Here is a 14,185-nt window from a genome sequence, read left to right on the forward strand (position 1 = left end):
TAGTGGAAAGGAAGTAAAAGAAAATTAAAATAAGTAGGAGGAGGAATAAGGAGTAAATGTACTTAGTTACGTTCCATCACTGGTGTAATCCTCAACATCTACACGTCTTCCATGAGGAAGTGGACTCGCACATAAACGCCACTACACACAACAAAGTTAATTCAAATATTATATGAAACATTTTTATTAATAATCATAAAACGCAGAAAAAAAAACATTAATTCCATTTGTTTCATTATAACATCTTAGGATAAAAGCACCAACACCGAAACAGTAACAATTTTATCATGAAAACCCAGGGCCTTTTGGAAAGTAGGTTTGCCGTTATTGCACCTCAAACCTGCCCTGGCTGCACCGATCAGAGATCACTGTACACAGACTGTAGGTCACATGAGTCCAGAGTCAGTTCACCCCCCAGATAACGAGGAATCCACACAAAGGACAGTGAACCTCCTTTTAAGAAACACGAATCTAGACAGAGGCATTTGTGAGATGAGGAAGATGCTGAAAGTCTTAGCCATTTCACAGCTTCTCGAGATCAGACCGACTCATAAAGCTTTATAAAGCTGGATTTCACCGGAGAGGCTCGATGTGTGCGACAGTGAGAACGAGCCTGAGGGGATGGGATGAGACAGCTGGCTGATTTTACCTCGAAATACACTCGCTGAGGGGTTTGCCCTGGTCCTGAGTTGGGTTAGAGAGGGACTTCACTATGCCGCAAAATGTTGAATACGTTTGTGACATGCAGTAGTTTATTAAAGAAAACTGTTTACTTCATTACATGATTTCAAGCAATCTGGGAAGTTCCTGAGTTAAGACCTTTGGCAGGATTTAGAGTAAACAGCCTCGACTGCAAAGCTCTCGCAGATTAATAATGTACCAGGATGGAGCATGCTGGAGAACTGCATAAAAGCTTTAATTCAAATCATGCTCGTGCACCAAAGGACTCGAATAACAGCACCTCAACCCTTTGACTGATTGTACTAGTAGCTACAAAAACTGGTTGAAATCTGTAATGAGTTTAATCTCCTGCCAAACTATTCTCACATGCGCACACACCACGCCGCCCCTCCGGATTAGAGAAACTTCCATAGGTTAGACCGGACCGTAAGAAAGCCGCCAGGCAAGCTCGTGTTGAAGATTATTAAACCATTAAACCCTGCAGCACAACAGGAAAAGAGTAGTATTTATCAATAGCTGCAATTTCCTTGTTTTAAGTGAAGGAGAGCACCGTGCTGTCTGTCTGACTAGTAGTATTAAAAACTGACAGGAATCTGAAGACACAATTAAAAGCAAAACATGTAACTGCAGTTGTATCAAACACCAAGAATAAGAAAATCAAAACAGCATCAACAATAATTACAAAAGACCTCTCAGTGCTGGTAACAAATGGACTATAGTCTCTAATTATCTTCTAAAAGGACTTTTCTTCTTTTCACTTGAACACTCGCAGGTAAGTGAGTGCACAGGACAGGAGTTTTAAAATAAAGCTTTCCTTATTAGTCTAATCTTCCCTTAGATATGCGCTGGCAAGTGAAAAAAATAAATCACACACTCGCACACACACACACGCGCGCGCAAACTGAGCTTAATTGTATTCGATCAGAGAAAAAGGACGCTCGGCTGCTCCAAGTGATGCACACATACACCCTAACACAAGTGTTTTACATCAGCATGTCTTTGCAGTTACACAACATGCTCACATTACAAGGTAGGGCCTCGACAGTAAGACATCTAAAGTCAGACAGTGCGTGTGAAGGAGGTTGACACGTAGTTTTGTATGCACCAGTAAAGATTTAGTCTGTAAGCTCTGGATTGATTGAGAACAGAAGCACCATCTTTCTTGCAGAATCTGGGTTGGTAAACAAAACAGAAAAAAAAAGAAACGATAAAACAGAAAAGTAAAGACAGTTCTAGTGCTGGAGTCTAGTTCTGTTCAAGCCACAGCACCTTTGTTTGTGTTTCTAGTTCTGTGGTGTGTGTGTGTGTGTGTGTATCACAAGGATTCAGGGGCTGTTGTGTCGCCATGTTGTTAGGCACCATCTGTGTGGAGATGATTCACTCTCCTTGGCTTCAAGCCTCCTGTCTAACAGGTCGAGTTTAAAGTCACAATGCAGCACCAAAACATCCCTACTCACTTATATATAGACTCATATATATATATAGACTGTATATAGATACATTTCTTATATACCTTTCTGTTTATGGAGACAAACAAGGAGAAATAAAAGGAAGTTATGTACAAAAACAGTGTGTCTTGTTCACGAAAAGATAAGCAGCTCGCTTTTGAGAGCAAAGCGGGCTGACTTATGTTTCAAACTGTGGCGTGAGAGGTCCTCATACCTGTTTACTCTGAGCCAGTTGCTGCAGAGTCAATTTATCTAAAATGTGGCGCCTACAGTTGTATACGAGGCATTCAAAGAACCAGACAATAGCACATTAAATATGAGAAAGGAAATGCTGAGAAAAGGCTTTACAAATGTCCCTGTGTACAGCACCAAGTAATGGATTTGTTTTTGATGTTTTCACTACAGAATAAATAAGATCAGGTACAGTCCAAATGTAGCACCATTGTTTTCAGACTGTGAGTCAAGTACACACACTGTTGCATTCTAAAATGTCAACACATTTCAGGATAAAAATAAAAAAAGAAAAACAAATACAAAGGCAAATGGAGAGACTGACGGCATAAATATAATAATCTAAATTATACACAACTATACAGAATGAATCACATTCACAGTACAAACATTCTTTACAAAAAACAAATTACACAATTAAAAAAAAAAAAAAGCAAACAAAAAGGTGTGAAGAGAGTCCAGTAGTTTGTTGTGGTCATGTTTAAATTGTTTTCTCAGTGTGTGAGGATTTGCATGCATGAGTGTGTGTCGTTTGTTCTATACTTCCAAAAAACATGAGTGAGTCCTAAACATTTGCTCAAACTTGCGTGTCCCGACAGCAGAGATAAATATGAATTAGCTTAAAAAGAGTTAAAAATTCCTGCTCTAAGACTATTTCTGCTGCGGTCCAATGTGGTAGTGTGATTTACCCAATTTCAATGAAGAAGAAAATGTTAATAAATACAGAAATTAGTTCAATCTGATTTCTTTTGCACCTGGATTCAGCTTCACTAAAGCACTAAACAGTGTCGCCACGACTCCCTGACAACACTTGGTCTCTACTAGAGAGCGACTGACGATGTCTGCAAAGAGCACCATTTCATCTCATTACATGTATTTCATGGGGTCTTTTTCTTAAAAAAAATATGAAAATGTACTCAGCTCTGCTCAGCATTATTGGCACCCCTTGAATCAACATTTTTGTGTTCTGACTTGTAAAAAATACACTCCCATATTCTTCTTTCTTCAGTTCATTCCTTTAGAGAATGTTAAATATGCCTGATTACTGCCACAAAATACCAAATAGATCTTTTTTGAAATAAACAAACATAATTTCATTGATATGTTGGATATTAGAAGAGAAACACTGAACGACACCTGAAGGATTATTTTAATCACTCAGAATCAATCTTCATTGGTTTTGCTCCAGTTAGTAGCAATGAAAGGAAATATTAGTTTCGTGTGCCAAAAGAGGGCAGCCAGAACAGCATTTTACAATTTTTGCTTTTAAGTAAAAGGGACACTGAAAATACCGCAAATCATCACCGCAACCAAAGTTTAAGGGGTGTCAACAAACCAGCCAGGACTTGTACATCTTCTGCTACATGAGTAACTATCTTTACTATTCCAGTGTGAAGCTAGACCAAAGGTTCCTCATCTTGTTTCTATGATGTTGCAACAAATATTGAATTTCAATGAAAGGAAGAAAACAGATAAGAGAGCATGCATGCAGAGAGGCAAACTGCATGATATCTGAGCAGAGTTCAGTGAACTGGTCTGTGTGTGTGTGTTTGCACTCGAATGAGGTGCGAGTTTGGAGGGAACGTGACTCCTGATAACCTTCAGCTGAAAAAGGTGGACTGTGTGCTTTGATCGATCTGTTGTTAAATGTCACAAAAAATGTTTTGGTCTCTTATAGTGACTACAACAAAACGATGACACACTGTCATAATACTGAGCACCTTCATTTTAAATCCAGACACCCTGGATAATTCAGTCCATTCAGTGACGTGCAGCAGTCCAATACTGACTTTCAAATTATAACACTCCACACATAAACCAGTAGCTCTGAATTCTGCTCAAGGGGACCATAGTGGTGGTTAGTGTGTGCGTATGTGTGTGTGTGTGTGTGTGTGTGTGTGTGTCAGAGATCCCAGTACAGAAGCCGGTCTTGGAGGCGGTTGGGTAGTGCAGACGTTTTGAAGCACCACTGAGTGAGGAGAGTGCCTTGGTCCACACCTGGACATTTGCATAGTTTATTTAATGTTGAGGTAGATTTCATCAATTACCTGCAAAACCAAAACAGACAGAGAGACACCACGAGTGAGTCTAAGGCTGCACGGCAAAGGAAAAAAATTAGGTACAACAGTATTATTGTACATCCTGTCACTTATCATCCAGCATAGTTTTACTTTAAAGTCACTGGAGAAAATGTCACCCCCGCCTCACATGTCCAAGTGTTGGCGCTGCTGTACGAAAGAAGACAACTGGATTGTTTCTTTTTTCCTCAGAGTTGTAAATAACAACAACACAGGACAAAACATGAGTTTATTCAATCATTTAATCTATAATAGAAATGGATCACCAGTTAACCTTCCTTTATCAGGCTGACTGGCACAAATGGCACCACGCTGGAATCGAACTTTGGCCGCTGTGGTAGGACACAGCCTTCGTACACAGGGTGCATGACTCTAGCAGGTGAGCCACCTGGGCGCCTAAAGTGCATTCAACCCATCATGTTATTGTTCATCTTTATCAAGGAGAGATGAACAATAATTTATTGGCTCATTATTGGCTAGTATTTGGCATGGGTATAATTTGGGGTATTTTTTTTTAATTTATGATCCACATCGTACATGCCTCATTCTAAGTTTTCTCATAGTAACATGGTTCTAGATTTCAGACCTATCACCTATTTAGAAAGTGATATTTCAGCATTTTTATATAAATGTCAGCCAGAAAACAAAGATATAAATGCATCAGTTCACTGTTTTGAATGCTAACCTTTCTTCAACTGAGAGCGTGGCATTCAAAACTTGTACCTCGCATTTAGCTCATGAGGTAGAAGTTCCCGACCTAGCTCAAGCCAATATTTTTAAGCATGCTGAAAATCTTGTAGATTATGGACCGTATTGATATTTGACCCGCTATAAAAGCCTGTACATTCCAGTGATTTCACTTCCTTAATACAAATACTTGAGTCTATATAGACTGTAATGCACCCCAATAATTGGTGATGCTGAGGTTTTCCAATAAAGCAGATTTAATTTCTTAAATACAAGTCTTTTTCTTGAAACAAGATGATCCATTTTTTACAATTAACACAGCAGCTTATAAACCTTATGTAATTTCGAGATACGTGTCAAAACAAGATGTTTTTAAGACTTTTTCACTTGATAAGATATTAAAGATGCATTGTCTAAAATAAGTCTATTACTGGTCTTATATTAAGTGTAATGAGATAACTTTGAGTGTTTGCAGTGTCTAAGAATCGACTTACCTTGTTCAATCAGAACAACAGCTTGAGGAGCACAGGAAAACAGGTATCCTGTCTCTCTCACTCCCTACCAGTCTCTCTCTCTCATTCTCTCCCTCTGATTGCCGTTCGCCCTTCCCCTCTCTATCCCCCCCCCATTCCCCTCACCTCCCCTTCCCCTCACCTCCAAACCCTATCTAGGTCGGGAGCCAGGGAGCTGGGAGGTTGAGTAGGTACCATGCATGCCCTGAGTCCTCCACATGCTCCCGCCACCACCTGAGCTGCTGGCTGGTGGTGGAGGGGGCAGCCGAGGGGAATAGTGCACTGCGAATGGACGAGACAAGGAGGAGGTTGACAGAGAGGAGGAGGAGGAGGAGGAGAGAGAAGCAGTTGCAGCAGCAGCAGAGACAGAAGCAGAGGAGGCAGAGGTGGAGGAGGAGATGGAGTGAGAAAGAGATGACTGTGCTCTCTGGTGGTGGAGAGAGGAGTGAGACAGACGGGAGGAGTGGAGGGAGTCTGATCGAGAGGATGGAGGGGTGTCAGAGTGCGTGGGTGTGGAGGAGGAGGAGGTGGAGGCGCTGTGCAGGGGTGGAAGAGGGGGCAGGGAGAGCGTGGGAGGAGAAGGGCTATGCAGGACTGACTGGATGCGGCTGTGCTGAGCCTGTGACAGGGAGAGGGGGAGAGGTGAGGACACGGAGGCCAGGCGCGTGGAGGCTGGTTGGGTGGTGATGTGCTGCTGGGTTTGGGAGGAGGTAGAGGAAGAGGAGGAGAGACTGAGCAGAGAGCTGAGGCCTCCAGAGGTGGGCAGCGCCGCCCCAAACTGATGGGAGGACACTGTGGGAACCACGTGGTGAAATATACCTGCAAATCACACAGCAGAAATGGGGGGAGGAGGGGAGGGCGAGAGAGTGGATACAAGTGCAAAGAGAGCGAGAGGGAGGGGGACAAAGAGAGAAGCAAGGACTGAGCCAGGTTGTGCATAGCGCCAAGCAAGTCTTCGACAAGCACACAGAAAGCAAACAGAGTCATTCCACTGTGACTGGAGCCAAATCAGTTCGGCCAATGTAGAATTGCACTAAAACAGCTCTTATTTCTGGGTTGACTTTTGCTGTCAAGTGAAATGACTCTGACATACAACTCAAACAGATACACCCACAGAAAATGACGTTGTAATGTGAAAGTCAGATAAAACATGTTATTAATTCATGGTCAATCACAGATTTCAAGACAAATCATTGGTTCAGATTTTTTCCGAAGCTAAAATGCAACATTTTCCAAGGGTGTTTCCAACTGCAGCACTCAAGCAGCCAGTCAAAGCGAGGCAGCACACAGAGTCAGTCAAACTGTCAGCGAGGCAGACAGAAAGACAGCAGCATTGGACATCCACTTACCTGGCTCTATTAGCAGGCCCATTCCCTCGGACTCACACTATTCTTTATAAAGATAACCCCAGCCTAATACTACAACCTCACTCTAGTCTGTTCATCGTCCATTACACTACCAGTTTACTATAAGTGATGCTCACCTCCAGCTGCTCCCCCTGCCAGCCCAGCGCTGGAGAAGCTTCCCAGGGCAGAGTGTCCGTTGACGAGCCGCGGGGTCCCACTCACCGTGGAGCCGCCTGTCTGGGCCCCAAACAATGACTGTAAGACTGAGGCCCCTCCAAGTGGGAACTGAGACCCAAGGTACTGTCCCACAGATCCTGTGGTTGAGGAAACTGCTACAGGACCTCCTCCCACCTTCCCACTCAGTATGCCCCCTCCGCTGTTGGCAGCAGCAGATATGAAGAGGTTCTGACTAGCCAGGCTGCTGCTCGTCTTCAGCTCCCAGTCGCGGGGGGCCTTCTGCTTCTGGAGGGTCTGCCGTTGGTCTGAACCGCTGCCTCCCTGGGCACCGCCGCCGCTTCCACCCCGGGTCCCTGCCTCCTGGCTGAGGAAGGGGTTGGCGGTCATGTAGCTGGACGACTCTCCATCACTCCCTTTCCTCACCTGCTGATGCTGCTGTTTGTGGTCAGAGTCTGAGTCTGTGCCCCGGCTCGATCCCCCCATGCCGAACGGAGAGCCCCCTTGTCTCAGGTCGGAGTTGGGTTGCTTAGGGTCAGAAATGGGTGAAAAGGTGGATTTCCACTTGCTGGTAGAGGACAAGGAGGACGAAGACGATGCCTCACTGCCTGTGCTGTTACCACTGCTGCTACCGGATTTCCTGCCTAGTGGAGAAAATAGAAACACAGGTTGGCATCAAGTAGCAGAGAGTGCAAGAATGAGCTTCTATTTTAAGAGGTAACAGTTTCTTTTTTTCTTTTACCTCTTTCACCATCCCCCAGTCTACCAGGTCCATCCAAGGATATAGTGGCAATTTTTCTTTCAATTCTAAAGAAAAAGACAGATAATCTAAACAAACGCAAGCCACACATGCCAACAAAATGTGAGCAAGTCTAAACAGAGCTGAGACTATGAAAAAGGTAGAAAGCCTAGAGGCCCTGCAAAAAGAGCAGCTCAGCAGGTACATTGTTGTGACTCTTATCTTAACACATTACAATCATTAATTTACCGTGAACTGGAGCTGTCAGCAGGGTATCCAGAGTCATCGTCATCAGAGCTGGGGGCTGAGGAGTAGCGACCTGTGCCATTGAGCTCCAGGGGGCGCTCTCTCTTCAAGATGGGAGGCTGGTCGAGGTCAGGCCCATTGGGGCTGCGGCTTGATTGTTCTGGGGAGGAGATGGCAGATATCTCCAGAGGCTGATTGATGTTGTTCACCTGTTGGGACAAAGGACATGCAGATTACACCCAGATGGTCATTGGCAACACAAACAGGTCTTGAATAATGTGACAGCGTAATCTCAGTGCATTTATCCACAGAGGAATCTGAGTGTAAATGTGCCAAAGATGTTTTGTTGACAAACTAAGCTCATTGGACATCAGAAATGTGTCTAAATCAAACCAATATCTGACAAAACGGGCCCTTCAAAATCACTCTTATATATCAAGTCAATGCTCTCTCCATGTTTTTGGTGACTAACCATGGTGTTAATGTTGAGTGGCGATCCTGAGGAGTGGTTGTTGGAGCCGAGTCCAGGGAATGACCTCCTCTTTGGGGATCCGCTGGCCGTGACAGACATCGCTGAGCTACGCTTCCTTCTCCCCCGTTTACGTCCCTCCTGCGAGCCGAGGCTGTGAGAGGAGTGCGATGATGACGTATGTGTGGGTGGGTGAGTGTGCTGTGTGCCGGGGGACTGGTGGTGGTGGTTTCCATGGTTACTGTGGTATCCCTGCTTGGCTGAGTTGCCAGTGTGATGGTGGAGGCGTGCTCCTCCGACCATGCTCCCTCCGCTGCCTGATGAAGAGGAAGACGAGGATGAAGAGGAGGAAGGAGAGAAGAAGATTCTCCTCCGCAGTTCACTGTCCTGTGGCTCCATGTCGGAGTCACCTCCCTGGTGATCCTGTCCATCTTCTGGAAGGATCCTGGGGGGTCCGTCTGCATACTGGAGTACCCCTCCAGTGCTGAGTGGGGGGCTCTGGATGGAACTTCCTCGGCCCATTGGTCCTGTCAGAAGAGTGTTGTTGTGTGGAGGAGGTGATGAAGAAGCACCGTTGTGGTCCTCAGGATGGGGACCTCCATTAATCAGCCCTGAATATCCTAAACAGAGACCAAACAGTTAACGGTTAAGAATGTACAAGAGGGATGGACAGCCAGATATCATAAATATTACAACGTATTATTTATACCACCCCGACTTCAAAAAAGTTGGGGCACTTTATAAAAATGTAAATAAAAACAGAATGCAATCATTTGTAAAACCTTTTAAACTAATATTTAATACAGAAAACAGTGCAAAAACAAGATATTAAAAAAGGGTACTGTACTTTTGGAGAAGAAATTAAAAAGCTGAATTTTTATATTTACAATATCAATGAGATAATTACACTTTATTACTACAAACTCAGACTTTTTAACTTTTTTGTTTACTGATTAAACAAGCTGTCCTCAGAGGAAAAGAAGAGGCTGTTTGAAGCTAGAAAGGTGGCAGGGTCCGCCAAATATAAACAAAGTAAAACCATATGACATTGTGTTGTCCTTTAAAAGGACTTGAGGATTTGTAATTTCCAGCCACCTGTTGCAAATGTATAGGGGGCAGTATTTCTCCACTTTTCAATGTATAGTTCAAACCCTTTTTGTTATTTATTTTCTATATTTCATTTGTTTGTTTGCAAATTCATTGTTGCAAGTTATTGAAATTGTAAGGACCGAAATATTTACATGTATGGATGTATTAATTTACCCATATAGTCACCATTCCCCAGGTTTCACTGTTGCACTCTTTTCTTACACAATAATTGCTAAATAAAACTTTTGGAGGTTTACACAGAATGAGCTGTTCTCAGAAGTTAGTACTGACTAACTTCTGAGAACAACTCATTCTACAACAGATCTGTGAAAGCAGGCAAACTAAACAACCATTGTAACCCACATTTGGGTAAGGCTGGCACAAAAGCCTTTCCAGCAGGTTGGAATGTTTCACTTTAGTTATTGTCAACACAAAAAGCCTTTCATGTTGTTAATTTATTACAAACAAAAACAAAATATACAAAAAATACAAAAATCCTTTTTTAAAGAAAGGAATTTGCCTTGGTGTTAGGTGCTTAAAAAACGAAGGCTAATTATTGCAACAGTCAAGAACATTTACATAGAACACAACAATTACAATAAAAATAGAAGGAAGTACTATAAAAAAATACTATAGCAAGTGTGACCAACTGCAGATGAGAATGTAGGGCAGGGTGGTAATTCATCGCCGGGGGGGTGGCTGGACTGGAAATCTGCTCCTAAAAAGTCAAAGTTGTGACAGGAAAATCAGTTTGGTTCAGAAACATTGTTTTTATTAGAACATGTTAGCACTGTGTTTATTATACAGTGTGAAAAGTGATGTGATCAGGCTAAGATATATACAGTGTGAACACTGTAGTGTTTTGTATGTTTTTTGTAAGGCCCTCTTTTTTTAGGAAGAACGTAAGGAACAGTTGCACACAAAACTAACGATTTTATATTGTCACATAGCAGAAACATGGACTGCAGAGAAAAACTTGTTCATCAGACAGCCACATGGTCTTCACAGGGCACATGGTTTAAAAAGTACAAGTGAGATCTTCAGCCACTTTAGACTTACTTGTCACTGTCACTTGGTCCAATGCTTGATAGAGCAGGATCTTCAAGCTCTGCAGGCCTGGTCGTTTCTTCAGGGGGGTAAAAGTCGGAGCTGCTCCATGTTCATACCTGGAGCAAGAATTTCATGATTTACTAACTGTACACAATATCTAACCAGTCATTGCTACAGTAGGACACGCGTAATAAACCTTGTAATGTCGTCAAAAATGTATAGCGAAGTTACATAACTTCAAATCTTCAATCATCATCTCAAAACAGTAATGCCAAGAGGTTAGAATATGATGAATTGAACAACATTCAGTCAGTCTACTAGTGTATCCATACACCCGAAATTTATATTCATCTGCTATAAATAGAGACAACAGAGAGACAGCAGAGCGAGAATACGCAAAACTCGGCCAAACTGCTGAACCTCGACCGGCCAGTAAAAATAAGACTGCTATCTTATGATCTTTACATGCCTTTACGTTATAGCTGACTTAGCTCAGCTTTAGCAACACCCCAGTAACATGAAAACAGTCACATAGCACTAACTGTTACGGTGAGTGTTGTCATAAGTTACACGAAAGATATGTTTCGGTAAACAGCCAATGTAAGATGTTACTTACCGGTCTAAAGAAACTTTGTGAGTTCATCTTTTACTCCCATAGCTGTCTCCAGCACTGGAACTCCCCGACAAAATGTACTCCTGTTTAGCTTCTTGTTACTTCACTTTTTTCCTCTGCCACGGACGTGGTTTCTTTTTAGGAGCTTTTGTTTGTGTTGATGATAAAAGTTGTTTTTCTGGAGCTTCTGCATCATTGTGTTTACTGACTAACTAACTGAGGCTGTTAATTTCTCTGAGGTAGTAGGTCTCCGACCGGCTTGACTTCTTCATCCTCTCCTGCGGCACACTAGAGGCTATAGTGACTCACTGTCGCCCCTCATGCCAGGAAGACTAATTACAAAAGGGACAGCCCGTCCCTGGCTGCTTAGCAGTGGGTATCTCTGTAATACAGTACAAAGGCATCTTGGACATAACGCCAGAACTATTACTTCTTCACACTCTGTTGATAGGTTTAGTTCATTTGAATGTTTTAGACTTAATTTATGTCCAGATCTTTCGAAATGCACCTTCAAAATCAGTTTGTTTAATCAGTTTATACAGTAATAAAAACAATGGGAGTTTGTTTTTTAAGTTTGATTAAAATTTCTTCCCCAAAACTGCATAGTGCACCTTTAATGTTCAAACTGAAAAACTACTGCCTTTTCGAAATATACACTTATTATAAATTTGACATGCAACATGCAAAGTGAAAACAACCACAGTGTCCAAGCTTTTTTTTGGAATGAGGGTTGTCAAAAAACACTATTAGACATAACTAAGCTACTGATCACTCTGGCGTAACAATAGTAAATATAATTTTTGAAGAATATCTTAAGTTAATGAGCCCTTACCATTGCTCTGACCTGCCTGAGACACAGGACTCGGAGTACTTCTCTGAAATTATGAACACAGAGAATACATCAAAATGTAATCCAAAGAAACAATATCAAAAAATTACTAAATATATCATTTTAGATCTGTAATCATCCAAGTGAAATGACTAGAATTTGATCCTAAACAACTCTGAGCATCTTACAGTTTACACACTAATCTGTAAACTGTTGAACTGTAAAGTAGGTACCGTCATGAACATACTCACCAGTCTCTCTGCACGACTGGGCAGCACCACGCTGGCCAGAGGGATGCTGACTGGTAGTTTACTTGGGTGGACAGTGCTTAGAGGGATACTTATCGGAAGGCTTGTGATGCTGTTGTCACCCTGAACAGATGGGCTCCTCTCCTTACCACCCTATATGAGAGAGCGTGTTAAAAGTGTGAGAGCTAAATAATTTGAGGGTAGGAAACTGTATGCTTATATACGGAAGCCCTAAAGGGCCATGCATTCATACATTTTATTTCCTCCGTTTTCCCGTAATAACGAGTTAATTTCATTTGTTTTCTCGAGATCTCGAGTTATTATCTCGAAATAATACCTGCTGTTTTCCCGAGATAATTTTCGCAAGATCACAAAACTTTGTTTTCCTGAGATAACGATACAAGTTATTTGAGAACTCGAGAAAACAAAACGATAGTATAGTATATTAAATCATTGCAGGAAACATCATTCAGTGTAGCAATGTCAGAGGAGCAGGAGCATATCGATCACCGTGTCACATATATTTTCAATCAAGGCCCGACACAGGCTGAAATAGCATTATGCCTTGCTATTACAGATAATATACACATTAGTGTGTGTAATCTAAAAAGACGGTTAGCAAGGCTTCAGCTATATCGGCGGCGCAATCTAAGTGAGCCTGATGTCTGAGATGAGAGAGATCTCGAATTAATTATATCGTTATCTCGGGAAAACAAAGTTTCGCCATCTCGAGAAATTTATCCCGTTATCTCGGGAAAACGGCAGTTGTTATTTCGAGATAATAACTCGAGATCTCGAAAGACAAATGAAATTAACTAGTTATCACGGGAAAACTGAGGAAATAAAATGTATGAATGCATGGCCCTTTAGGGCTTCCGTACTTATAGAAGGATCAAGAAAGAAAAATTTACATTTACCCTCTCTGAACTTTTCAGGGCATCAGATGGATTGGGAGAGGGGCAGTTCTGTTTGACTCCAAGCGAAGAGTTAATACCACCCAATTCCCTAAAAAGCAAACACAAACAAAAAACAGTCACATTTAGCTGCAGCTAGCTAGCTGTCTGTTGCCTTAGAGGGGAACATGAGGAACTTAAAAATAAAAAGGCTCATCATTGAAAATTATTATTTGAGTGTCAGCCGACCTGTGTGCAGCCAGCCCTGGGCCTCTCAAGTGAGCAGAGGCAGTGGGGTCCTGGTTAAGATGCCTCCGCAAAGCAATCTTGGCAGGTGAGAAGCGTGTGTAGTCAGGAAGAGCGTAGGATGAACTCTGCTGCCTCTGCCGGGCATCAGGATTGGCGGGTACAATCTCGTGGTCTGGAGAGATGGGCAGATAGCGAGAAAGAAGGTCCCCCTTGGTGTTGGCCCGGTCGTAACATGGTGAGCTGGTGCCGTTGATAGACAGCTCTGGGCTGACACCATTGAGGGCTGGGGCTGAGGACAGGCCATGCTTAGAGGAGTCCATGTCAGTGGAAGAGCGCGATTCCAGACTTTTTCTGTATGGAGAGCCGTCACAGGGGCTGTAGGACTTGAGCTGAAGCAGCTCCTGCTGCCTTTGACTTTTCTCCAGCTCCACAATGCTGATCTACAAACGCACACCAGGGGGAGCCATTACACCAGGAAACAGCCACTCTACAACACAGCTGAAATGTCTAGGAAAATGTTTGTAACAGCAATTTATCAACCTGAAAGCTACATTTTATTCATAGTTTAGGTGACAACACTACTTTGAATATCTCTGAAGAGCC

At 42.6% G+C, this 14,185-nt stretch overlaps 1 protein-coding gene across 3 annotated transcripts in view; it reads right to left on the bottom strand.

Annotated features, from left to right (window-relative positions):
- Positions 1-156: 156 nt before the first annotated feature.
- Positions 157-14,185, bottom strand: part of dot1l (DOT1-like histone H3K79 methyltransferase) — a gene marked incomplete at its 3' end in the record, with an annotated part of 28,810 nt that continues 14,781 nt past the window's right edge. For 2 of the 3 annotated variants that reach the window (XM_084355761.1, XM_084355763.1), the window contains 9 exons: positions 13,583-14,022; positions 13,358-13,445; positions 12,444-12,593; positions 12,196-12,238; positions 8,615-9,231; positions 8,146-8,351; positions 7,900-7,964; positions 7,121-7,801; positions 5,789-6,456 (listed from right to left, as the gene is read on the bottom strand). In XM_084355761.1, coding sequence (XP_084211887.1) covers positions 5,789-6,456; positions 7,121-7,801; positions 7,900-7,964; positions 8,146-8,351; positions 8,615-9,231; positions 12,196-12,238; positions 12,444-12,593; positions 13,358-13,445; positions 13,583-14,022 — 2,958 coding nt within the window. Of the gene's footprint in view, positions 4,409-5,788; positions 6,457-7,120; positions 7,802-7,899; positions 7,965-8,145; positions 8,352-8,614; positions 9,232-12,195; positions 12,239-12,443; positions 12,594-13,357; positions 13,446-13,582; positions 14,023-14,185 lie in introns of those variants that run through there. The other variant, XM_084355762.1, reaches the window with a different exon arrangement.

Source organism: Pagrus pagrus, assembly GCF_965226575.1.
Source record: "Pagrus pagrus genome assembly, chromosome: 6".
NCBI classification, from domain to species: domain Eukaryota; kingdom Metazoa; phylum Chordata; class Actinopteri; order Spariformes; family Sparidae; genus Pagrus; species Pagrus pagrus.